At 38.6% G+C, this 20735-nt stretch overlaps 1 protein-coding gene across 1 annotated transcript in view; it reads right to left on the bottom strand.

Annotated features, from left to right (window-relative positions):
* The window catches only part of LOC150084467 (uncharacterized), a 199009-nt gene that overhangs the window by 145314 nt on the left and 32960 nt on the right, over positions 1 to 20735 (bottom strand). The window contains exon 2 of the mRNA XM_090376248.1: positions 6899 to 7059. Within this exon, the coding sequence (XP_090232374.1) occupies positions 6899 to 7050 (152 nt within the window). The 5' untranslated portion in view covers positions 7051 to 7059. The remainder of the gene's footprint in view (positions 1 to 6898; positions 7060 to 20735) is intronic.

Genomic DNA, 20735 nt, shown 5'->3' on the forward strand with positions numbered 1-20735 from the left:
TTTATAAATTGATAAATTTATTCAATTTATAAGCATACAAATTAAAAGCAAACAACGAACCCTTCATGACAAGCGCATAACACATACTGAACAAGGATTAGCGAGAAACATCCACACTCGCGATTTTGTCACCCCTCTCCCCCACCCACTGAGCGCTGTTTTGACCGGGGAAGATAATTTTAGCCACGCCCACGTTTTTTTATGGCAGAAAATGTTCATGGTGCTTTAAAATTCAAATTTTAAAGCTTCAAATTCAAAGTTTAAAATAAAAATTTTAAACACGAAACCGCAAATATAGATACCACGAATAGTGGGGGTTTACTGTACTAAGTACCATTTTAGGGATGGGAAAAAGGGGGCATCTACTCTATCCAATCTTCTAGAAACACTCTTGTCAGCCTCTGATGTTATCTTTTTTGCAAAAACTCTTTTTAGCTTCTGATGCAAAGAACAGTTAGATTAAATTTAATTAGATCTTTCACAGCTTGTAATTCTGCTCAAAGTTCTGCCCTATTAGACCTACAAAATCACTTTATTCTATTTTGGTAACATTCTTCACTTTACTTGTTGTGGTCTTACAAGTCATACTATCATTCTTCATGGAAAGGATCAAACATATCTACAGTATTTGTTCTAGAATAGAACAGGAGAGGTACCTAGTCTTCTCTCTCTTTTTCAGTCTTAGTTCTGCCTCTTCTCAATATTCCTCTAATCACAAATGTTGACAACCTTAAAATCTGTACAATGTCTCTTTAGCAATCAATGCTTCTGTAATATTTTTCTCTACATGGCTTCCCTCTACTATTGTAGTATCATGATTATATGTAGGTATTGTTGTAATATTAAAGTGATAAATGTAATGCTATCAACAACTGTAATGTGGTTCCCATTCATGACCTGATCACACAAAACCACAGAAAAACATTGAAGCACAACATCTTCCATGAGCAAGCTCACGATATTGTGGTGGTTTTTGCATGGGTCACTAAAGCACTGAATATAAATCAGAAGTGAGGTGTTGTCATGAGAATTGTGCAGTACTTCGAAGCTCAAAGCTAATGAAGCTTGTTTGGGGTGGTAGTAGTAGAGGCATATGATGCAAGAAAGCAAGCTTATATACCATCAGACAACAACAAAAAAAAAAAAAAAAAAAAATTATTTCACACATCCATTCCCTCTAAAAGTTTGTCCAGTTCCACCTTCAATTTATTTAAGCTATCAGGAACTAAGAAAACCCTTACCCATAATTGTGAGAGCATCCTTGGACTCAGGGGAGCTCCCCACGGACTGATGATGTGCAAATGTATCCCCAATTCATTAAGGGGGATCAAAGGGTGACAAGAAATTACAGACCTGTTAGTTTAACTTTTGTTCCGCGTAAAATAATGGAGTCACTGGTTAAAGATACATTGCAGGATCATCTAAACAAGACTACAGCAATAATTCAGACACAGCATGGGTTTGTTAAGGGAAAGTCTTGTCTGACAAATCTGATTGGATACTATGATGTGGTTACATGGATGCAAAAAATAATTTTGATATTATATACTTGGATTTCAGGAAAGCTTTTGACACTGTTGCACATGGTGTACTGTACAAATTGGAGCAGAATAGTATTAAGGGTGAGTTGCTACAATGGATAAAAAAGGATGGTTGAGTGGGAGAAGACAGAGGGTGGTAATCAATGGACACTGCTCTTCGTCGAGTAATGTTATTAATGGAGTTCCACAGGGTTCAGCGTTGGGCCCACTGTTTTGTAAATTTATCAATGATACTGATGAAGGTATACCAGGCTTAGTGTCGAAGTTTGCAGATAACACAAAGGTTGGCAGGGTTGTTAATGACAGTAATGGCAGTGTGCTACTGCAACAGGATCTAGAAAATTTTGGCAGATGGGCTGAGAAGTGGCAACTGAAGTTTGAACATTGACAAATGCAAAGTACTGCATATTGGTAGAAGTAACCCCACAGGAACGTACCAACTATGTGGTACTAAACTTAGGGTGGTAATTGTGCAGTTGGATATGAAGTTTTCTGAGCAATGCAGACAGGCTGCAAGAGCAGGTCATGGGGTATTGTCAATAATATACAAGAAGTTTGTTATTAGGGAAAAGGAGGTGACTATCTCTTTGAAAAAAGCAATGGTTAGGCCACGATTTGAGTACTGAGTACAGATGTGAAGGTCTGATTTTAGGAAGGATGTAGATTTCCTTGAGCGTGTACAGAGAAGGGCAACAAGATCGGTGAGGGGAATGAAGGGATCCTCTTACCAAGAGAGGCTTAAGTTCTACGAATTGTAGTGGCTAGAGACTAGGCACCTGCGAGGTGATCTGATTGAGGTGTATAAGGCCTTGAATGGGTTGAGCATGCTGTATTCTGATGGGATTCTTCCACTTGCTCAGATTACGAGCCTAAGGGAACAAATTCAAATTGAGGAAAGACAGTTGTAGAAAAATGTGCGGAAATTTGCTTTTAGCCAGTGGGTTGTTAATTGCTGGAACTAATTTCCATTTGTCGTTGTGGAAGTTGACAATTTAAATAAATTCAAGGAGAAACTGGAAAAACATTTAGAAGGAAAGGTTGTATGGAATTTTCTTTTTTGGTGATGCTACATAAGCTCATATGCTTGCTTTCTTGCATCACATGCCTCTATTACTATTAACTTCCACAACGACAAACAGATGGTCTTTCTTCAATTTGAATTTATGCACCCTCGGGTTTGTAATCTGAGCAAGAGACAGAATCCCATCAGAATTGAGCCTGCTCAACCCATTTATACACCTCAATCAGATCACCTTACAGGTGCCTAGTCTCCAGACGCTGCAATTTGCAGAACTTTCTTGGTAAGAGGACCCACTTCGTTCCCCTCACCAATCTTGTTGCCCTTCTCTGTACTCTTTCAAACAACTCTATATCCTTCCTAAAATGAGGCCTCCACACCTGTACGCAGTACTCAAAGCGTGGCTTGACCATTATTTTTTTAAAGAGGTAATCACCTTTTCCCTAATAGCAAACTTCTTGTATATCATTAACAATACCTGCTATGGCAGCATGTGTGCACTGCTCAGAAAACTTCATATCTAACTATACAACTACTCCCAGGTCTTTTTCATTCTCTACCACCCTAAGTGTAGTAGCAGACAGCTGGTACGTTTCACTGGGGTTACTTCTACCCATATGCAGTACTTTGCATTTGTCAATGTTAAATTTCGTTTGCCACTTCTTACCCCATCTGCCCAACTTTTCTAGATCCTATTGTAGTAGGATCTACTGCAACAGGATTTGTATCATCTGCAAACTTGGATATTGAGCCTAATTTATGGATATCTATCAATAACATTGATAAATATCCATAAATCTCTTTGTGTATTTATTGATAAATACACAAAACAACAGTGGACCCAACACCGAACCCTGGGAAACTCCACTAATAACATCAGTCCACGAAGAGTAGTGTCCACTGATTACCATTCTGTCTTCTCCCACTCAACCGCCCTTTTATTTATTGTAGCAAATTGCCCTTAATACCATACTGCTCCAATCTGTACAGTAGCCTTCCATGAGCAACAGTATCAAAAGCTTTCTGAAATCCAAGTATAAATCAAAATTATTTTTAGCATCCAGTTCCTTTGTAACCACATTAAAGTATCCAATTAGATTTGTCAGACAAGGCTTTCTCTGGAAAAAAACCATGATGTGTCTGAATTATTACTGTCTTGTTTAGATGATCCTGCAATGCTTCTTTAACCAGCGACTCCATTATTTTAGCCTTGAACAGAAGTTAAACTAACAGGTCTATAATTATTTGTGTCACCCTTTGATACCCCTTAGTGAATTGGGGATACATTTGCACATTTCCAGTTTGTGCGGACTTCCACTGAGTCCAAGGATGCTCTCATAATTAAGGCTAAGGGTTTGCTTACTTAATTTGCCATCTCCTTTAATATAACTGGATAGATCCCATCCATTCCAGTTGCCTTTCTTATGTTTAACTTCAACAATTTCTCCTCCACTTTGCTCTCAGTTTATTACAAAATCATTAAGCTCCCTGTTAGAGTTTATTAAGCTTCTGTCCTCCACTTCCCTACAGAATTCCTCATGTGTGAATGTAGATGCAAAATACTCATTCAGTTTGTTAGCTATCTGAGAAGGATCATCAACAGTCAAATCACCAATATCAAGTGGACAAACCTGATTCTTCCCCTTCCTTTTAGAGTCTGGGTTCCCATCCTGAGAGTCACAGTGTTTTCTGAGGGGGTCAGTGTGGTTATTTTTAGTTGTAATTATTTTTATAGGAAATTTCGCCGCAAAGGTTTTCAACACATTTATTTCAATATGGCATATGGCTACACTGCAATATTCTACTAGTGGTTGTAACACTGATTTTTGATAAATGAAAGGAGGTGACTTAAGGTCCACCACAGCAGATCCTTAAAAAATATTAAATAAAATGTTTAATATGTGTTCATACATATTAAAGATTTTATATAATTTAATTATTTGCTATGGCGGGCCTTTAATATTTTTTTCAAATTTCCGCCACAGCAGACCTTGATTCACTCTTGATTCACTATTAGAATAGAATTCTATGTTACAAATAGTAAACTGAACAAAATATTCACTATGATGCAAAATTCATTTTTAATCTGTGTCTTGATGTGTGAATAACAGACTGTCAAATATGGACCGTGGAATAAAGGTGAGTTGCTATCTTAACGTAGTTGAAGATTGCCCTGTATGTTTTGCTGATGCTACCATGTTTGCAGTGATGTAATTCAATAATGTCCACAATGGGCTGTCTAATGCAAACTGGCGCAAACTTAGTTCGCCAACAGTAAACGACCTTTAGTTGGTGCCGCCGCAATAGAAACCAGCCACTCGCTGTCGAGCACGGGTTAGCTATGCTTGCACTTTCTAAAATCTAAAGAGCATCATAGTCAGTGCTGTCCATGCTAAATCTGTACCCATAGAGAAAAAAATTTAAATATTTATTATTATTAGCTATATGGTGCAAGGAAGCCTGAGGCTTATGCTGCACCAGCCAAAAAAAAATTTCTGAATTACCCTGAGAGAGAGAGTCAAAAGTGGAAGGGAATCACCAAGAAAGAGAAGAATGATGATATCCAGCTCAAGACCCTGGGTGTACCAAGCCCATACTCACCAGATGTGAGCCCCTGTGGTAAGACTATCTAAAATTTGGCTTTACCACCTTGATCAGCAATGGCATGGAGAAGCCACAATACGTTTTGTGCAATGTTGTTCTCAGTGCTGAATCTATGAAACCTTCAAAACTGAAACGTCACTTAGAGATAAAGCATTCAGAACATACTAAAAAGGATTTCGAGTTCTCTCACCAGCATGAAACTGGTCTCAGACATCCAGAGACTTGATCCTACAGGAAGTTTTCAGCAACAGAGCACTGCAAGAATCATATGAAGTCACATTGGAAATTGCCAAACAAAAAAAAAAACCTTACACGATTGGAGAAACGGTCATCAAACCCTCCATGTTGATGATGGCGAAGGTAATTCTTGGGGAAGCCAGTGAGATAAAGATGTGACAAATATCTCTATCCAATAATACTATTCAAAGGTGCATTTCAGATATGTCTGTAGACATGAAAGAGCAGGTTTTGAATGAAATCAAAGTTTCTCCATTGTTTTCTTTGACATCAAAGAAGAGTTGTGCACATGAAACTACTACAAAAGTTGAAAATATTACGGAGAAGATAAATATCTTTTTTGAAACTGGAGGACTACAGTGAAAAAATGTCTCTGGGGTTTGTACAGATGGAGCACCAGCTATTCTAGGGTCAAAGTTGTGCTTTCAGACAACAGTGAAACAGCTTGCTCTCCAAGCAAAGGGCATTCACTGCATGATTCAACGATATGCTCTTGCCAGTAAGGCTCTTCCAGCTCTTCTGCAAGAGGTACTTAATTCTCTGATCAAAATTGTGAATTACATCAAATCTGGAGCCCTCAACACCCGTCTTTAAAGAACTCTGTAAAGACGTGAATTCTGATCACTGCACTGCTGTATGCTGGTTGTCGAAAGGAAACGTTAATCGGGTCTTTGAGTTGAAAGATGAAATCAAGTTGTTCCTGGAGGTGCAAGGAAAACATGACCTTGTGACTTACTTTAATGATGACGTTTACTTTAATGATGAAGCTAAATAAGATACAGGATACTGGCCAAAGAATTCATCTTACATAAAGACAATGCACTGGTGCACATAGAATATGTGATTCAGCAGCACTGCCTGACTGAGTTTGAGCTATTACAACATATGATCTACTCACGAGTTTTAGCTACAAACTATTTTTTATTTCCAAATCTCAAAAAAAGGACTTGAAAGAATAGAAATTCAACAGTGATATCGCTGAGATGGATGCAGTCAACAACTGGTTTGAGTCAAAATCTGAATTTTATTATAGTGGCTTTTGAAAGCCAGTGGATCATGCCAAAAAAGTGGGCTGACTTAATGGGGGGGGGGGGGGGGGACTATGTTGAAAAATAAACGGGTTTTCACAATATTTCAGCATTCCTTCTATGAGAGGCTAAAAATGTTTCAACTTCCTCTCACATAAAGACTTCAGAAACAATGTTTACTATGGTATACAACATTTACACAACTATTGCATTTAAATCTTCCTGCCCTATAGCATATCAAGTTCCTACCAATTCATGTTGACAGAGTAAAAACTAGAAATATAAATGAAGCCAATTTGTACAAGTAGTGGCCCCTTTTTTTTTTTCCCCTAGATTAAAAAAAAAAAAAGTGTTTAATGGTAACAAAAATTACAAATCCAGAGCATATGGAAATTATTCCCACTTCCTTACTCTAATTTCTATATTATCCTGAAAAAAATTTTCTGATAGATTATTTGCAATACACCTACCTAGCTGGTGCCCTTGGGCTCCTCCTTACCAAACTCTGGAGTAGACCAGGTGGAAAAACAGGTTCTGATTGAATAGTTTTCTGCTCTGCTGTAGGTAATGACACAGCAGAATTTACCTCAATAATTTCTGTCATTTCAGTACTTGCAGCCATTTCTGGAAACTAAAGTAGATTAAAGACTATATTTAATGATTAAGTGATGCAAATCTCCAGTATGTTATTTATAACAATTAAGTTTTCCATGAACATATAGGCTTAAGACAGTACACACAGAACAGGAGAAATATTATAAATAATTACATAATAACTTTGTCTCATAAAGCTACTGAAAGAAAGACAATAATAACATCATTTTTCAACCAAATGAATGATAACAATTAAAATACAATATATACAATATCATGAAGGGTGTGAATGTAGACGCATACATAAATGTATGAACTTTACACAAGAAATTTAGATATAATGCACTGTAATAGAATAGATAATACTTAAAAAAAAAAAAAAAAAAAAAAAAAAAAGAAGCCAAAACATGAAGAGATTATACTGTGTGTAGAGATAAGGATGTCCTTAGAGATAATTTAGAATCTAGTAACCAAATCAGATATACATATATATCAGTAAAAGCAAGATTAATAAATTAGGTAGATGCATCTAAAAGCACAACGCAGCATTAAAGGATGCAAGAGAAAGGGTGCAAGAATTTTTGCTGATGCTGTCGAGGCAGTGTTAGGTGGGTCGGAAAACTGCTAGTTGGGGGGGATACAAGGATGGCAGAGGTGGAAGTGATTCTTGCACTGCTTCTATTGAAATGAGCAGGAACCTGAAAAACAAGATGCAGGATATTTCAGAGACTGCTGGTAGTCATTGCGGTACAAGTAAACACATGGGTTGTGTTAGGGTAGCTAAGAATAGAAACAGGTGCATGTATACCTGCGTGTACACCAATGCTAGGAGTTTGGTAAATAAATTTGATGAATTTGAGGTATTGCTCAAAACATCAAAGGCAGATATTGTTGGGATATCAGAGACGTGGTGTCACACAGATATAAGTAATGCGGAACTGGAATTTGGGGAATACAATGTGCATAGAAAGGATAGACAGGACAGGAGGGGAGGAGGGGTTATGCTATTAATTAAGAAACACAAAGTCCAAGGAAGTGAAGCCAGTCGACATCGATGGACAGGGCAGTATCGAGTCAGTTTGGTGTGACATAAGCATAGGGAAATCAAAATTGAGAGTAGGAGTGTGCTATAGGCCTAATGACTCTGATGGGGATAATAAGATATTGTACAGAGAAATAGAGTGGGCCAGTAAATCAGAGAGTCTTATAATGGGGGATTTTAATTTCCCAGATATTGACTGGAATTTGTGGGTTGGTCACTCGCACACTAGCAAGGCTTTTGTGGATTTATTGGATGATTGTTTTCTACATCAGCATGTTCGTGAGGCAACAAGAGGGAGCAATACTCTTGATCTGATTATCAGTAGTGATTCTTCATGCATTAAGAATCTGCAGATAAATGAACCACTAGGTAGCAGCGATCACAGTGTGTTGAAGTGGGATTTACTCAAGGAGGTAACTACCATCAGAGGTAAAGAGAAGGGTTTTTGTTTTCGTAAAGGCGACTATGATGGTCTGAGACAGTATTTAAATTCTATACAGTGGGACCAACTGATGATGTTACCAACAGCAAACTCAAAATGGGAAGCATTCAAGGAACTAATCTTGGAGGCTACCAGGCTTTACATACCAACTAAGAAATATTGTTCAAGGTTTAGGCCTAAATGGTTGTCAGATGAACTAATGAGACATGTGGCAGAGAAGAAAAATGCATGGGATACATACAAATTAATGGGTGACATGGAAGCCTATGATAGATATAAGTTGTTCTGTAACCCAGTCACAAAGGAGATTAGGCAGACTACGAAAAATCCTTGGCAAAGGATGCAAAGAAGAACAGAAAAGAGTTCTTTACATATTTGAACTCGAGAAGGAAAGGGATGAATCAGATTGGTCCACTGGATATTGATGGTTCAACAGTTGAGGATCCTGCTCAGGTGGCTAACAATCTAAATGAGTATTTTGCATCTACATTCACGCATGAGGAGTTATTCAGGAAGGAGAATGATGTAGGTAAAGTAAACATTGGCAGTGAGCTGGATGATTTTGTAATAACTGAGAGGAAAGTGGAGGAGAGATTGTTGAGGATAAACATAAAAAAGGCACCTGGGGTGGATGGGATCTATCCAGTTATATTAAAGGAGGCAGCAAAGGAAGTATGCAAACCCCTAGCCATAATTATGAGAGCTTCTTTGGACTCAGGGGAGGTACCCATAGACTGGAGATGTGCAAATGTAACCCCAATTCACAAAGGAGGATCAAAGGCTGACACAAGTAATTATAGACCTGTTAGTTTAACTTCTGTTCCAGGTAAATTAATGGAGGCACTGGTTAAAGAAGCACTGCAGGAACATCTAGACAAGAATTCAGTTATAGCTCAGACGCAGCATGGTTTTGTTAAGGGCAGGTCTTGCCTGACCAATTTGATTGGATACTATGATGTAGTCACAAAAGAACTGGATGCAGGGAATAACTTTGATATTATATATTTGGATCTTAGAAAGGCTTTTGATACTGTTGCACATGGAAGACTGCTGCACAAATTGGAGCAGTGTGGCATTGGAGGCAAATTGCTGCTATGGATAAGGGGATGGTTGAGTGGCAGAAGACAGAGAGTGGTAATCAATGGACACTGCTCAACGTGGACTAATGTTATTTAGTGGAGTTCCTCAAGGTTCAGTGTTGGGTCCGTTGTTGTTTTCGGTGTTTATGAATGATATTGATGATGGGATATCAAGTTTAATGTCCAAGTTTGCAGATGATACAAAGGTTGGCAGGGTTGTTAAGGACACTACTGACGCTATGCTGCTGCAACAGGATCTGGAAAGGTTGAACAGATGGGCTGAGAGGTGGCAAATGAAGTTTAAAATTGACAAATGTAAAGTACTACATATGGGAAACAGTAACCTCAGAGCAACGTATCAACTCTGCGGTACTACACTGACAGTGGTGGAGAATGAAAAGGACCTGGGGGTAATTGTGCAGGCAGATATGAAGTTCTCTGAGCAGTGCAGACGAGCTGCAAGAGTAGCTCATGGTGTCTTGTCAATGATATACAGGAATTTTTCTAGCAGGGATAAGGAGGTGATTATTCCCTTGTATAAGGCAATGGTTAGGCCACATCTTGAGTACTGTATACAGGTCTGGAGGCCTCATTTCAAGAAGGATGTAGAGCTTCTGGAACGGGTACAGAGAAGGGCAACAAGATTAGTGAATGGAACAAAGGGTTGCTCTTACGAAGAAAGGCTTAAGTTTTGCAAATTACAGAGTCTGGAGACTAGGCACCGGCGAGGTGATCTGATAGAGGTGTATAAGGCTTTGAATGGTTTGAGCATGCTCAATGCCAATGGGATTCTTCATCTTGCTCAGAATAATCACCTCAGAGGGCATAAATTCAAATTGAGGAAGGACGGATGTCGGACAGATGTGCGGAAATTTGCCTTTGGCCAGCGGGTGGTTGGTTGGTGGAACCGACTTTCATCACTTGTTGTTGAAGTTGATAGCCTAAACAAATTTAAAGCTCAACTGGACAGGTATTTCGAACGAACGGAGGGGTGAAATGGGAGTGGAGTTTTTTTTTTTTTTTGGCTGATGCTGAATAAGCTTGCTTTCTTGCATCATATGCCTCTACTAATGCTAATGCTAAGAGTATATGTAATTTGTATTAATATTAAATTAAGTAAGTATAAATGGATGTGAAAGTTACACAAGGTGTCAGTAATTATAAGGGTGAGGAAAGTAGAACAAAGAAGAGTAGTAGATTAGTGAAAGGTGAAAGAATATTAATAATCCGAGGTTATGATGAATTAAGTAAATAATGGGCTGAATTGCCAAGTCAACATAAAGTGGGAGAACTGTAAAGTAAAATTAGTACAAAATATTAATGAAATGCAAATAAAAATGTATAGCTGTCATCAGATATGGGGGGAAACAATTATAGTAAGAGGTCTAATGTAGGTAATGCAAAAAATACTTGATCTGATGTCAGCAGAAATAAATATTGATACCTGATATTACACACATAAGTAAACTTTAATGTACCTGATTAGCAAATGTGGTTCTATGCAACATCCAAATCATTTTTTTTTTTTTTTTTTAAATCTGGATCTGGAATACCTATAAAATATTATTTTATTCATTATGTATCTCGTTACTTTTTTTTATTATACTGAAAGTAGCCACTCATGCAGCCTCAGCAATGTTCCCCATTTGTGTTGTTCAGTAGTTCTGTAAATCACCTATAATTTTTGCCGGTGAAATATTTATTTACTCGCCATAAATTCTACTCTGTTCACTAATAATGTGAAACATTTATCAGTAATATATTTGTTTATTCATCATAAAGTCTACTCCATTAACATTAATTATCAGGACTAAATTATGTCCTGAAAAGAAAGACAGTTGTCAAGTGTATTTTGCATTAATTACATTATCTTTTGGTGAAATAAAAAAAAAAAAAAAAAGCATTTCTTAAATAAAAACTGTTTTAAACCTCATTATTGGAAATTTTTTTCCTGCACATCGCCTACATGGACTCATGCGTGGATATTTTTTCTAGGATTTGCAAATTAAATTACTCAAACTAGAGATAAATGCATTAAGTAAAATAGAAAAGGATATGACAAGAAAATTCTTGTGAAAGATATGTCTGTTTGTCAACAAACCAACTTGTATCTACTGTATTATGTTTGTTTGTTTGTTTGTTATTTGGTTTTTAGGAGCATTAGCAACTAAGGCCATATTGCTCTGGGATATGCGGTAGTCATTCCCTGACCTTTCCGTATTTGGTGGTGATGGGTTCGAACCCCGGTCTAATCAAGAAGCGTGTGCTATGCACTGCTGCTCCTTCCCACCTGGCTACGGAGGCGCCTACTGTATTATGGAATTGGTATCTTAATAAAGTTGGCTGCTGCATCTAATACTATAAAACATATGGTATTTTACTGTTTGAAGATTTAATTAATTTTGATTGATTCTGATTTGGAGTAATTCATTTGTAGAATGTCATCCTATAGTAACATTCTACATATGAATACTTAACTTCCCTATATCTGGGCTTTTGGTGTTTGTGGTTCCATTAAGACCTTAATGGAAACAGAAAAGCAAAAATTAGTGTGTGCCCATTTGTAATCAAAAAGTTCAGGGAATGAACTAATATAGGGGAAAATGATGCTCACTGGCTCTTTGGATAAATCCCCTTCGAAGTAACCTTCTTGTTCCACTATACTTTGAAGTTCAGGCTACTCAGTAGACAAGGTTGCCTATTCACCAAAGCATCCCCTTCCACCCTGGCATGCTCAATTACCAGCATGTGACTTCGCACTTAAGAATGGGACGAAGTCTGATGCCCCCATCTTCCATCAACCTTCAGCTCTATTCAGAACACCATGCTGAATGTTGACTTCTTGCCAATTTAATAGATGACTCAAAGTCTGAATTGTGTGTAGCATCTGCTGCTGTTTTTTTCAGTTAATACTATATCTGAGCAGATTCTCCTGAGTACAGCATATACATTGATCCAAACAAGCCTTGAATCACATAAGAACTCGCCAATACCAACAATTTATTATATGCACCAATTCACTGAGTGCATTACAGGTTTTATTAGCAGGAAGATACACTGCTCATCCAACCCTGTCCCAAATTCAGCAGATGATATACACTATGAAGGTGGATTCAGTATGCACTTCTGCTGAATCTTCAGCCCTTCAAGATTAGAGGAAATGATTTGGTTGGTACTACAGCCAAATCAGAAGCCCTGGTGAGTAATTATGACCTATCAGTCCCCTATATAGAATACAGTAAAATCCTTAATAAGTTACATTCTCGGTGGCAAGATTCATGGGGTAGGATTTTTTTCAGCCTGGTCTGTACTTGTTAACAGGAGAGACTGCTTCTACAGGGATGGGATACACTTAAATAGAAAGGGTGCAAGAATGTTTGCTGATGCTATCAAGGCAGTGTTAGGTGGGTCGGAAAACTGCTAGATTGGGGGGGTGGTATACAAGGACTAATAGATTAACAGTAGCCACTGGCAGACGAGAAAGTGATTCTTGCACTGCTTCTATTGGAATGAGCCACAGCCTGGAAAATAAGATGCAGGATATTTCAGAGACTGCTTGGAATCATTGGGGTACAAATAAACACATAGGTTGTGTTAGGGTAACTAAGAAAAAGAACAGGTGCATGTATACTTGCGTGTACACCAATGCTAGGAGTTTAGTAAATAAATTTGATGAATTTGAGGTATTGCTCAAAATATCAAAGGCAGATATTGTGGGGATTTCAGAGACGTGGTGTCACACAGATATAAGGAATGCAGAACTGGAATTTGGGGAGTACAATGTCTACAGAAAGGATAGACAGGATAGGAAGGGAGGAGGGGTTATACTATTAGTTAAGAAATACAAAAAATCCAAGGAAGTGAAGCCAGTCGACATTGCCGGACAGTGCAGTGTCGAGTCAGTTTGGTATGACATAAGCATTGGGAGATCAAGATTGAGAGTAGGAGTGTGCTATAGGCCTAATGACTCTGATGAGTATAATAAGAAACTGTACGGGGAAATAGACTGGGCCAGTAAATCAGAGAGTCTTATAATAGGGGGATTTTAATTTCCCAGATATTGACTGGAATTTGGGGGCTGGTCACTCACACACTAGCAAGGCTTTTGTGTATTTATTGGATGATTGTTTTCTACATCAGCATGTTCAGGAGGCAACTAGAGGGAGTAATACTCTTGATTTGATTATCAGTAGTGATTCTTCACGCATTAAGAATCTGCAGGTAAATGAACCACTAGGTGGCAGTGATCACAGTGTGCTGAAGTGGGATTTACTCAAAGAGGTAACTACCATTAGGGGTAAAGGGAAGGGTTATTGCTTTCGTAAAGGCGACTACGATGGACTGAGACAGTATTTAAATTCTATACAGTGGGAACAAATGATGATGTTACCAACAGCAAATTCAAAATGGGAAGCATTCAAAGAACTTATCTTGGAAGCTACTAGGCTTTATATACCAACTAAGAAATATTGTTCAAGGTTTAGGCCTAAGTGGATGTCAGATGAACTAATGAGACATATGGCAGAGAAGAAAAATGCATGGGATACATACAAATTAACACGTGACACAGAAGCCTATGATAGATACAAGTTGATCTGTAACCAAGTTACAAAGGAGGTTAGGCAGGCGAAGGCAGATTACGAGAAATCTTTGGCAAGGGATGCAAAGAAAAACAGCAAGGAGTTCTTTACTTATGTAAACTCTAGAAGGAAGGGATGAATCAGATTGGTGCACTTGATATCGATGGTTGATGAACTGTTTATGATCCTGCTCAGGTAGCTAACAAACTAAATGCATATTTTGCATCGACATTCACACATGAGGAGTTATTCAGAGAGGGGAATGCCAGAGGTGTATTCAACTCTGGCAGTAAGCTAGAGAATCTTGTAATAACTGAGAGTAAAGTGGAGGAGAAATTGTTGAAGATAAATACAAGAAAGGCACCTGGGGTGGATGGGATCTATCCAGTTATATTAAAGGAGGCAGCAAAAGAAGTAAGCAAACCCTTAGCCATAATTATGAGAGCTTCCTTGGACTCAGGGGAAGTACCCATGGACTGGAGATGTGCAAATGTGATCCCAATTCACAAAGGAGGATCAAGGGGAGACAAGTAATTATAGACCTGTTAGTTTAACTTCTGTTCCTGGAAAATTAATGGAGGCACTGGTTAAAGAAGCACTGCAGGATCATCTAGACAAGACTTCGGTCTTGTCTAGATGATCAGACAAGATCAGCAACGTATCAACTCTATGGTACTACACTGACAGTGGTAGAGAATGAAAGGGACCTGGGGGTGGTTGTGCAGGCAGATATGAAGTTTTCTGAGCAGTGCAGATGGGCTGCAAGAGCTCATGATGTATTGTCGATGATATATAGGAATTTTTCTAGCAGGGATAAGGAGGTGATTATTCCCTTGTATAAGGCAATGGTCAGGCCACACCTAGAGTACTGTATACAGGTCTGGAGGCCTCATTTCAAGAAGGATGTTGAGAAGGATATAGCTCAGACACAGCATGGTTTTGTTAAGGGGAAGTCTTGCCTGACCAATTTGATTGGATACTATGATGCAGTCACAAAAGAACTGGATGCAGGGAATAACTTTGATATTATATACTTGGATCTTAGAAAGGCTTTTGATACTGTTGCACATGGAAGACTGCTGCACAAATTGGAGCAGTGTGGCATTGGAGGCAAATTGCTGCTATGGATAAAGGGGTGGTTGAGGGGGAGAAGACAGAGAGTGGTAATCAATGGACACTGCACGTCGTGGACTAATGTTATTAGTGGAGTCCCTCAGAGTTCAGTATTGGGTCCATTATTGTTTTCTGTATTTATAAATGATATTGATGATGGTATATCAAGCTTAATGTCCAAGTTTGCAGACGATACGAAGGTTGGCAGGGACACTACTGACACTATGCTACTGCAACAGGATCTGGAAAGGTTGAGCAGATGGGCTGAGAGGTGGCAAATGAAGTTTAACATTGACAAATCTAAAGTACTACACATGGGAAACAGCAACCCCAGAGCAACGTATCAACTCTATGGTACTACACTGACAGTGGTAGAGAATGAAAGGGACCTGGGGGTGGTTGTGCAGGCAGATATGAAGTTTTCTGAGCAGTGCAGATGGGCTGCAAGAGCTCATGATGTATTGTCGATGATATATAGGAATTTTTTTAGCAGGGATAAGGAGGTGATTATTCCCTTGTATAAGGCAATGGTCAGGCCACACCTAGAGTACTGTATACAGGTCTGGAGGCCTCATTTCAAGAAGGATGTAGAGATGCTGGAACGAGTACATACAGAGAAGGGCAACAAGATTAGTGAATGGAACAAAGGGGTGCTCTTACGAAGAAAAGCTTAAAGTTTTGCAAATTACAGTGTCTGGAGAATAGAGACCAGCGAGGTGATCTGATAGAGGTGTATAAAGCCTTGAATGGTTTGAGCATGCTCAATGCTGATGGGATTCTTCCTCTTGCTCAGAATAAGCATCTGAGAGGGCATAAATTCAAATTGAGGAAAGACGGATGTAGGATAGACGTGAGGAAATTTGCCTTTAGCCAGCGGGTGGTTGGTTGGTGGAACAGACTTCCATCCCTTGTCGTGGAAGTTGATAGCCTAAATAAGTTTAAGGCTCAGCTGGACAGGTATTTCGAATGAACAGAGGGGTGAAGTGGAAGTGGTTATGTTTTATTTATTTATTTTATTTTTTTTTTTGGCTGATGCCGCATAAGCTTGCTTTCTTGCATCAAATGCCTCTACTAATGCTAATGCTAATATACTGATTCTGACATATTGGCAAGCATTCCTGACAGGCTTCTTTTGGAATTGCTAATATTTCCTGTGTTGCACTCCAAATTATTACAAATCTGTGACCTTTCAAGAGGGCTTTAAGTTTGGGAAATAAAAAAAGAATTGCAGAGAGCTAAATTTAATAAGTAAGGTAATTAATGGAGTAGACTTTTCCTGAATGGAAAGTGCTGAGTGTGCAGGGGCACTGTCATGATGCAAGTGCCAATTCCCTAACGCCCACTTTTCCAATTGTTTCTACAGGGTGTTTCAGTTAAACGTTTCAGAACTTCCAAGAGGGGTAGGGTACATCCTAACAACTCGAAATCATATAGCAATGTGGGGTCGGAAGTGCTTTCCTGAAGCGGTGTTGTACACAGAAGCACCATAAAGAAAAGAGACCGTAAGTGAGAAATCGTTTTAATAATACATGAAAAGAAGCAAAAGGTACATGGATTAAAGTAAGTGTTCGAAGTTTCTTCCACGGGCTACAATGCACGCCTCACATCTCCGACGCATGGACATCCGAACACTGGAATACTCCAGGCAGCGTGTCCAGACACAGCAACCGGAGGATTATGCACCTCGTATTGCTTTCGCACAGTGGTACCTTGGAAAATGTGCTACAAATCCCCTTTTTCCTGCTGAAGTGTTGTTTTCCGATGAGGCATCCTTCACAAGGGAAGGAATTTTCAACACGCATAACGACCATATCTGGGCGGTCGAGAACCCGCATGCAATACGACGTCGTGCAGCACAGATTCGATTTTCGGTCAATGTATGGGCCGGTATTATGGGAGATCACCTTATCGGACCTTACCTGTTACCATGTCGTCTAACCGGACCTATCTACTTGATCTTTCTGCAGCAAGTATTGCCACAACTTTTGAGAGATGAACAGATTTCTGCATCGACGCAACACACAATGTGGTTCCAACATGATGGAGCCCCTGCCCATTATAGCGGAGATGTTCGTAACTACCTGGATGTCACATTTGGTCAACAGTGGATCGGACGTGGTGGTCCCGTGCGTTGGCCTGCTCGGTCACCCGACCTATCATGTCTTGATTTTTATTTCTGGGGTCATATGAAATCGCTAGTTTATGACACCCCTGTTGACAATGCTGAGGAGCTGGTTGCAAGAATCGCAGTAGCTGCCGAAGAAATTCGAAATTCGCCTGGAGTATTCCAGAATGTTCGGATGTCCATGCGTCGGAGATGTGAGGCGTGCATTGTAGCCCGTGGAAGAAACTTCGAACACTTACTTTAATCCATGTACCTTTTGCTTCTTTTCATGTATTATTAAAACGATTTCTCACTTACGGTCTCTTTTCTTTATGGTGCTTCTGTGTACAACACCGCTTCAGGAAAGCATTTCCGACCCCACATTGCTATATGATTTCGAGTTGTCAGGATGTACCCTACCCCTCTTAGAAGTTCTGAAACGTTTAACTGAAACACCCTGTATAAACAGCATTATGTGATTTCTGTAGAACTGTTTGTAGTATTCCTGGCTCACTGTTTGCCCACATTGGACAAATTCATAATGAACAAACCTTTATAACTCAAAAATGTGATAAGTATGATCTTCACATTTGATTGAGATTCTCTAACAGTTTCAGACTTAAGAGAAGACAGAATCAACCACTGTGCCTTTGTGTTTTTTTTTTTTTTTTGGGTCATAGCTCCACAAATTGTTGTCAATAACGATAGAAAAAGTGTAGATCAGAAACAGTACACTGATAAAGATCCTGACATACAAGACTTTACAGCTCTCTGCGATCATCTGTGAAAATGTGAGCCACAAACTTGGCTGAAATACATCGTATTTCCAAACCTTGTTAACATTAATTATTGTCTCACAATCAGATCAAAAATGACTGAATCACTGTGTTTTGAAGTTGAAGGGCAGCCAGAGAAAGGACACCTTTGACAGACAAGTAGCCTTCTTTAAACTTAGTGAACCACTGAAAAGTCTTCAAATGACACATGGCATCTTCTCCTAAACCTGATTTTTAACATTTTGTGTGTTTATCTGTACTTTTCCCTAATATGACACAAAATTTGATGCAAATTGTTTCATAATCAACCATATCATTTATTTTGAAATTGCAACAAAATATAAAAAACAGCTTTATTTAACATGTATGCTAATTCAGACTTACAGCAGATAAACTGGTGCATCATGGATCATGTCTAGGTGAGTCACCAAACGTATGTTACAATACGTTGCAACTTGTTAAAATGTTGCAATCTCAAAATAGAAAGTCTCTAAGCATTCTGATCACACCTAGTTGCAGGCGATTTCCTTCATCACAAGGTACTGACAGAATCTGGTGGTTTTCCATTCCGACCATGTACTCAAATCAGGAGCAAGCAAATATGCACTTTATGTACAGTTTGGCGGACAGCAATACTCTGGAGGTTCGTCGTTTGTATCACGAAAGGTTCTCAGAACTAAGATGTCCACACAGGAAAACGTTTCAAGGTATCGATCGCCGCCTTTGTGAACATGGGACCTTTACACCTCGTGCTGCCGACAAAGATCTACGACTCCTAAAGTAGAGGGTGGACCAACTGCCTGGACTCCATGCTCACCTGATTTAAACCCGCTAGATTTCTTCTTGTGGGCACATTTAAAGTCATTAGTGTATTCAACTCCAGTAGCTGATGTGGAAACTCTCCGCAATCAAATTGTGGCAGGTTGTGGAGACAATACGAAACATGCCAGGAATTTGGCATCGTCTTCACGAGTCCACGAGACACTGATGTGAGGCCTATATTCAGGCAGAAGGTGGACATTTTGAACAATTATTATAAGGTGATGTGAACAGTTAAGTGCCATAGACAGACCTTCAAAACTCGAAAACCAAACATTTCCAGAACTATGTTGATATAAAATATTTTTATTGTCTACATGTGAGGAACTCATTCCTGAAGTTATGCCGTGTATTTTTGAGACATCTTATATATATATATATATAATATTTTAGATTTAATTGGTTTAAGTCTAATGAAAATACAGTATACACTGGGAGCGATATATGGAATGAAAAAGAGGAAGAAATGGACTGGAGATTAAAATAAGTGAAAAAGCAACTGAAATGGAATAACATTGCGGTGTCTCTCACAATTTCAGTGTCATCATCAGAGGTCACCCACCGAAATTATGAAAAAGACAGCAATGTTCTTGCTTCTGTTTCCGACATGATATGTATGCTATAGTGCACATGTAGTTGCCACGTGCTGTGAAGGTAAATTTAGATATGAATTTTGCATTAATAAGTTTATAAAGGATGTGCCAAATAAAGTGGTTATAATACGTAGTGCATACAAATCATGGATGACCTTACAGAAGCAAGTGAAAAGAATTAAAAAACCGGATAAACTATAATAAGGAATATCAGTATAGGCCAGAAGAAAGGGACTTCAATTCTATGCGTTCTACTTACAATATTATATATATACACATTATGGCTGTAGGGTATGTTTTGCTAATGCAGTGTCCCTGATCCATAAGCTATATTACTATTATTTTCGTACAAGCACTTCCCCCCTATATTAATTAGCTTCTTAGTACCATTATTCGTTACTATATATATATAAAATTGTATGTAAGGTTGTATAAAGTATAATATAGCACAATAAAAGCATTCCAAGAGAGCCCCCCCTCCCACACACAGCAAGTGCTGAAACTTATGAGTAACCACGTTTGTCTTTCTTATTTTTAAGTTTGAGATTTATCTTTTAAGCATGTATTGTCATGTTTGTACTAGAATTTTTAAATTTGATGTTAAAACTGTACTAAATAATTATCAGCTAATTTTTCTGTCAACTAGGAAAACTAAATAGCTCTCATTGGTTTAGTCTAAAAACATCCATGATGTTTTTAGACTAAACCAATGAGAGCTAATGTCATTATTATTATTATTAGCTATATGGTGCAAGGAAGCCTGAGGCTTAGGCTGCACCAACCAAAAAAAATAAAATAAAATAAACAATTCCCGAGTTACCCGGAGAGAGAGAGAGAGAGAGAGAGAGAGAGAGAGAGAGAGAGAGAGAGAGAGAGAGAAAAGTAGAAGGGAATCACCAAGAAAGGGAAGAATGATGATATCCAGCCCAGCTCAGGACCCTGGGTGTGCCAAGCCCATACCCACCAGATGTCATCAGTTACCACCTTATCAAATTCCAACTACTATTTGCTATGCACCAAAAAGAAAATCAGATGGGGGTACAGGACTGAATATTATATGTATGGTGCATAACTGTCCACCCAAAGTCAAAAATCAACTCCATTGTTACTGGAATTATTTCTAGATGTTATTATCTTTTTAAGACTCTATGCTTTTTTTTTTTTT

The sequence above is a fragment of the Mastigoproctus giganteus genome, chromosome 6 (assembly GCF_048544385.1).
Source record: "Mastigoproctus giganteus isolate SK-2022 chromosome 6, ASM4854438v1, whole genome shotgun sequence".
Taxonomy (NCBI): domain Eukaryota; kingdom Metazoa; phylum Arthropoda; class Arachnida; order Uropygi; family Thelyphonidae; genus Mastigoproctus; species Mastigoproctus giganteus.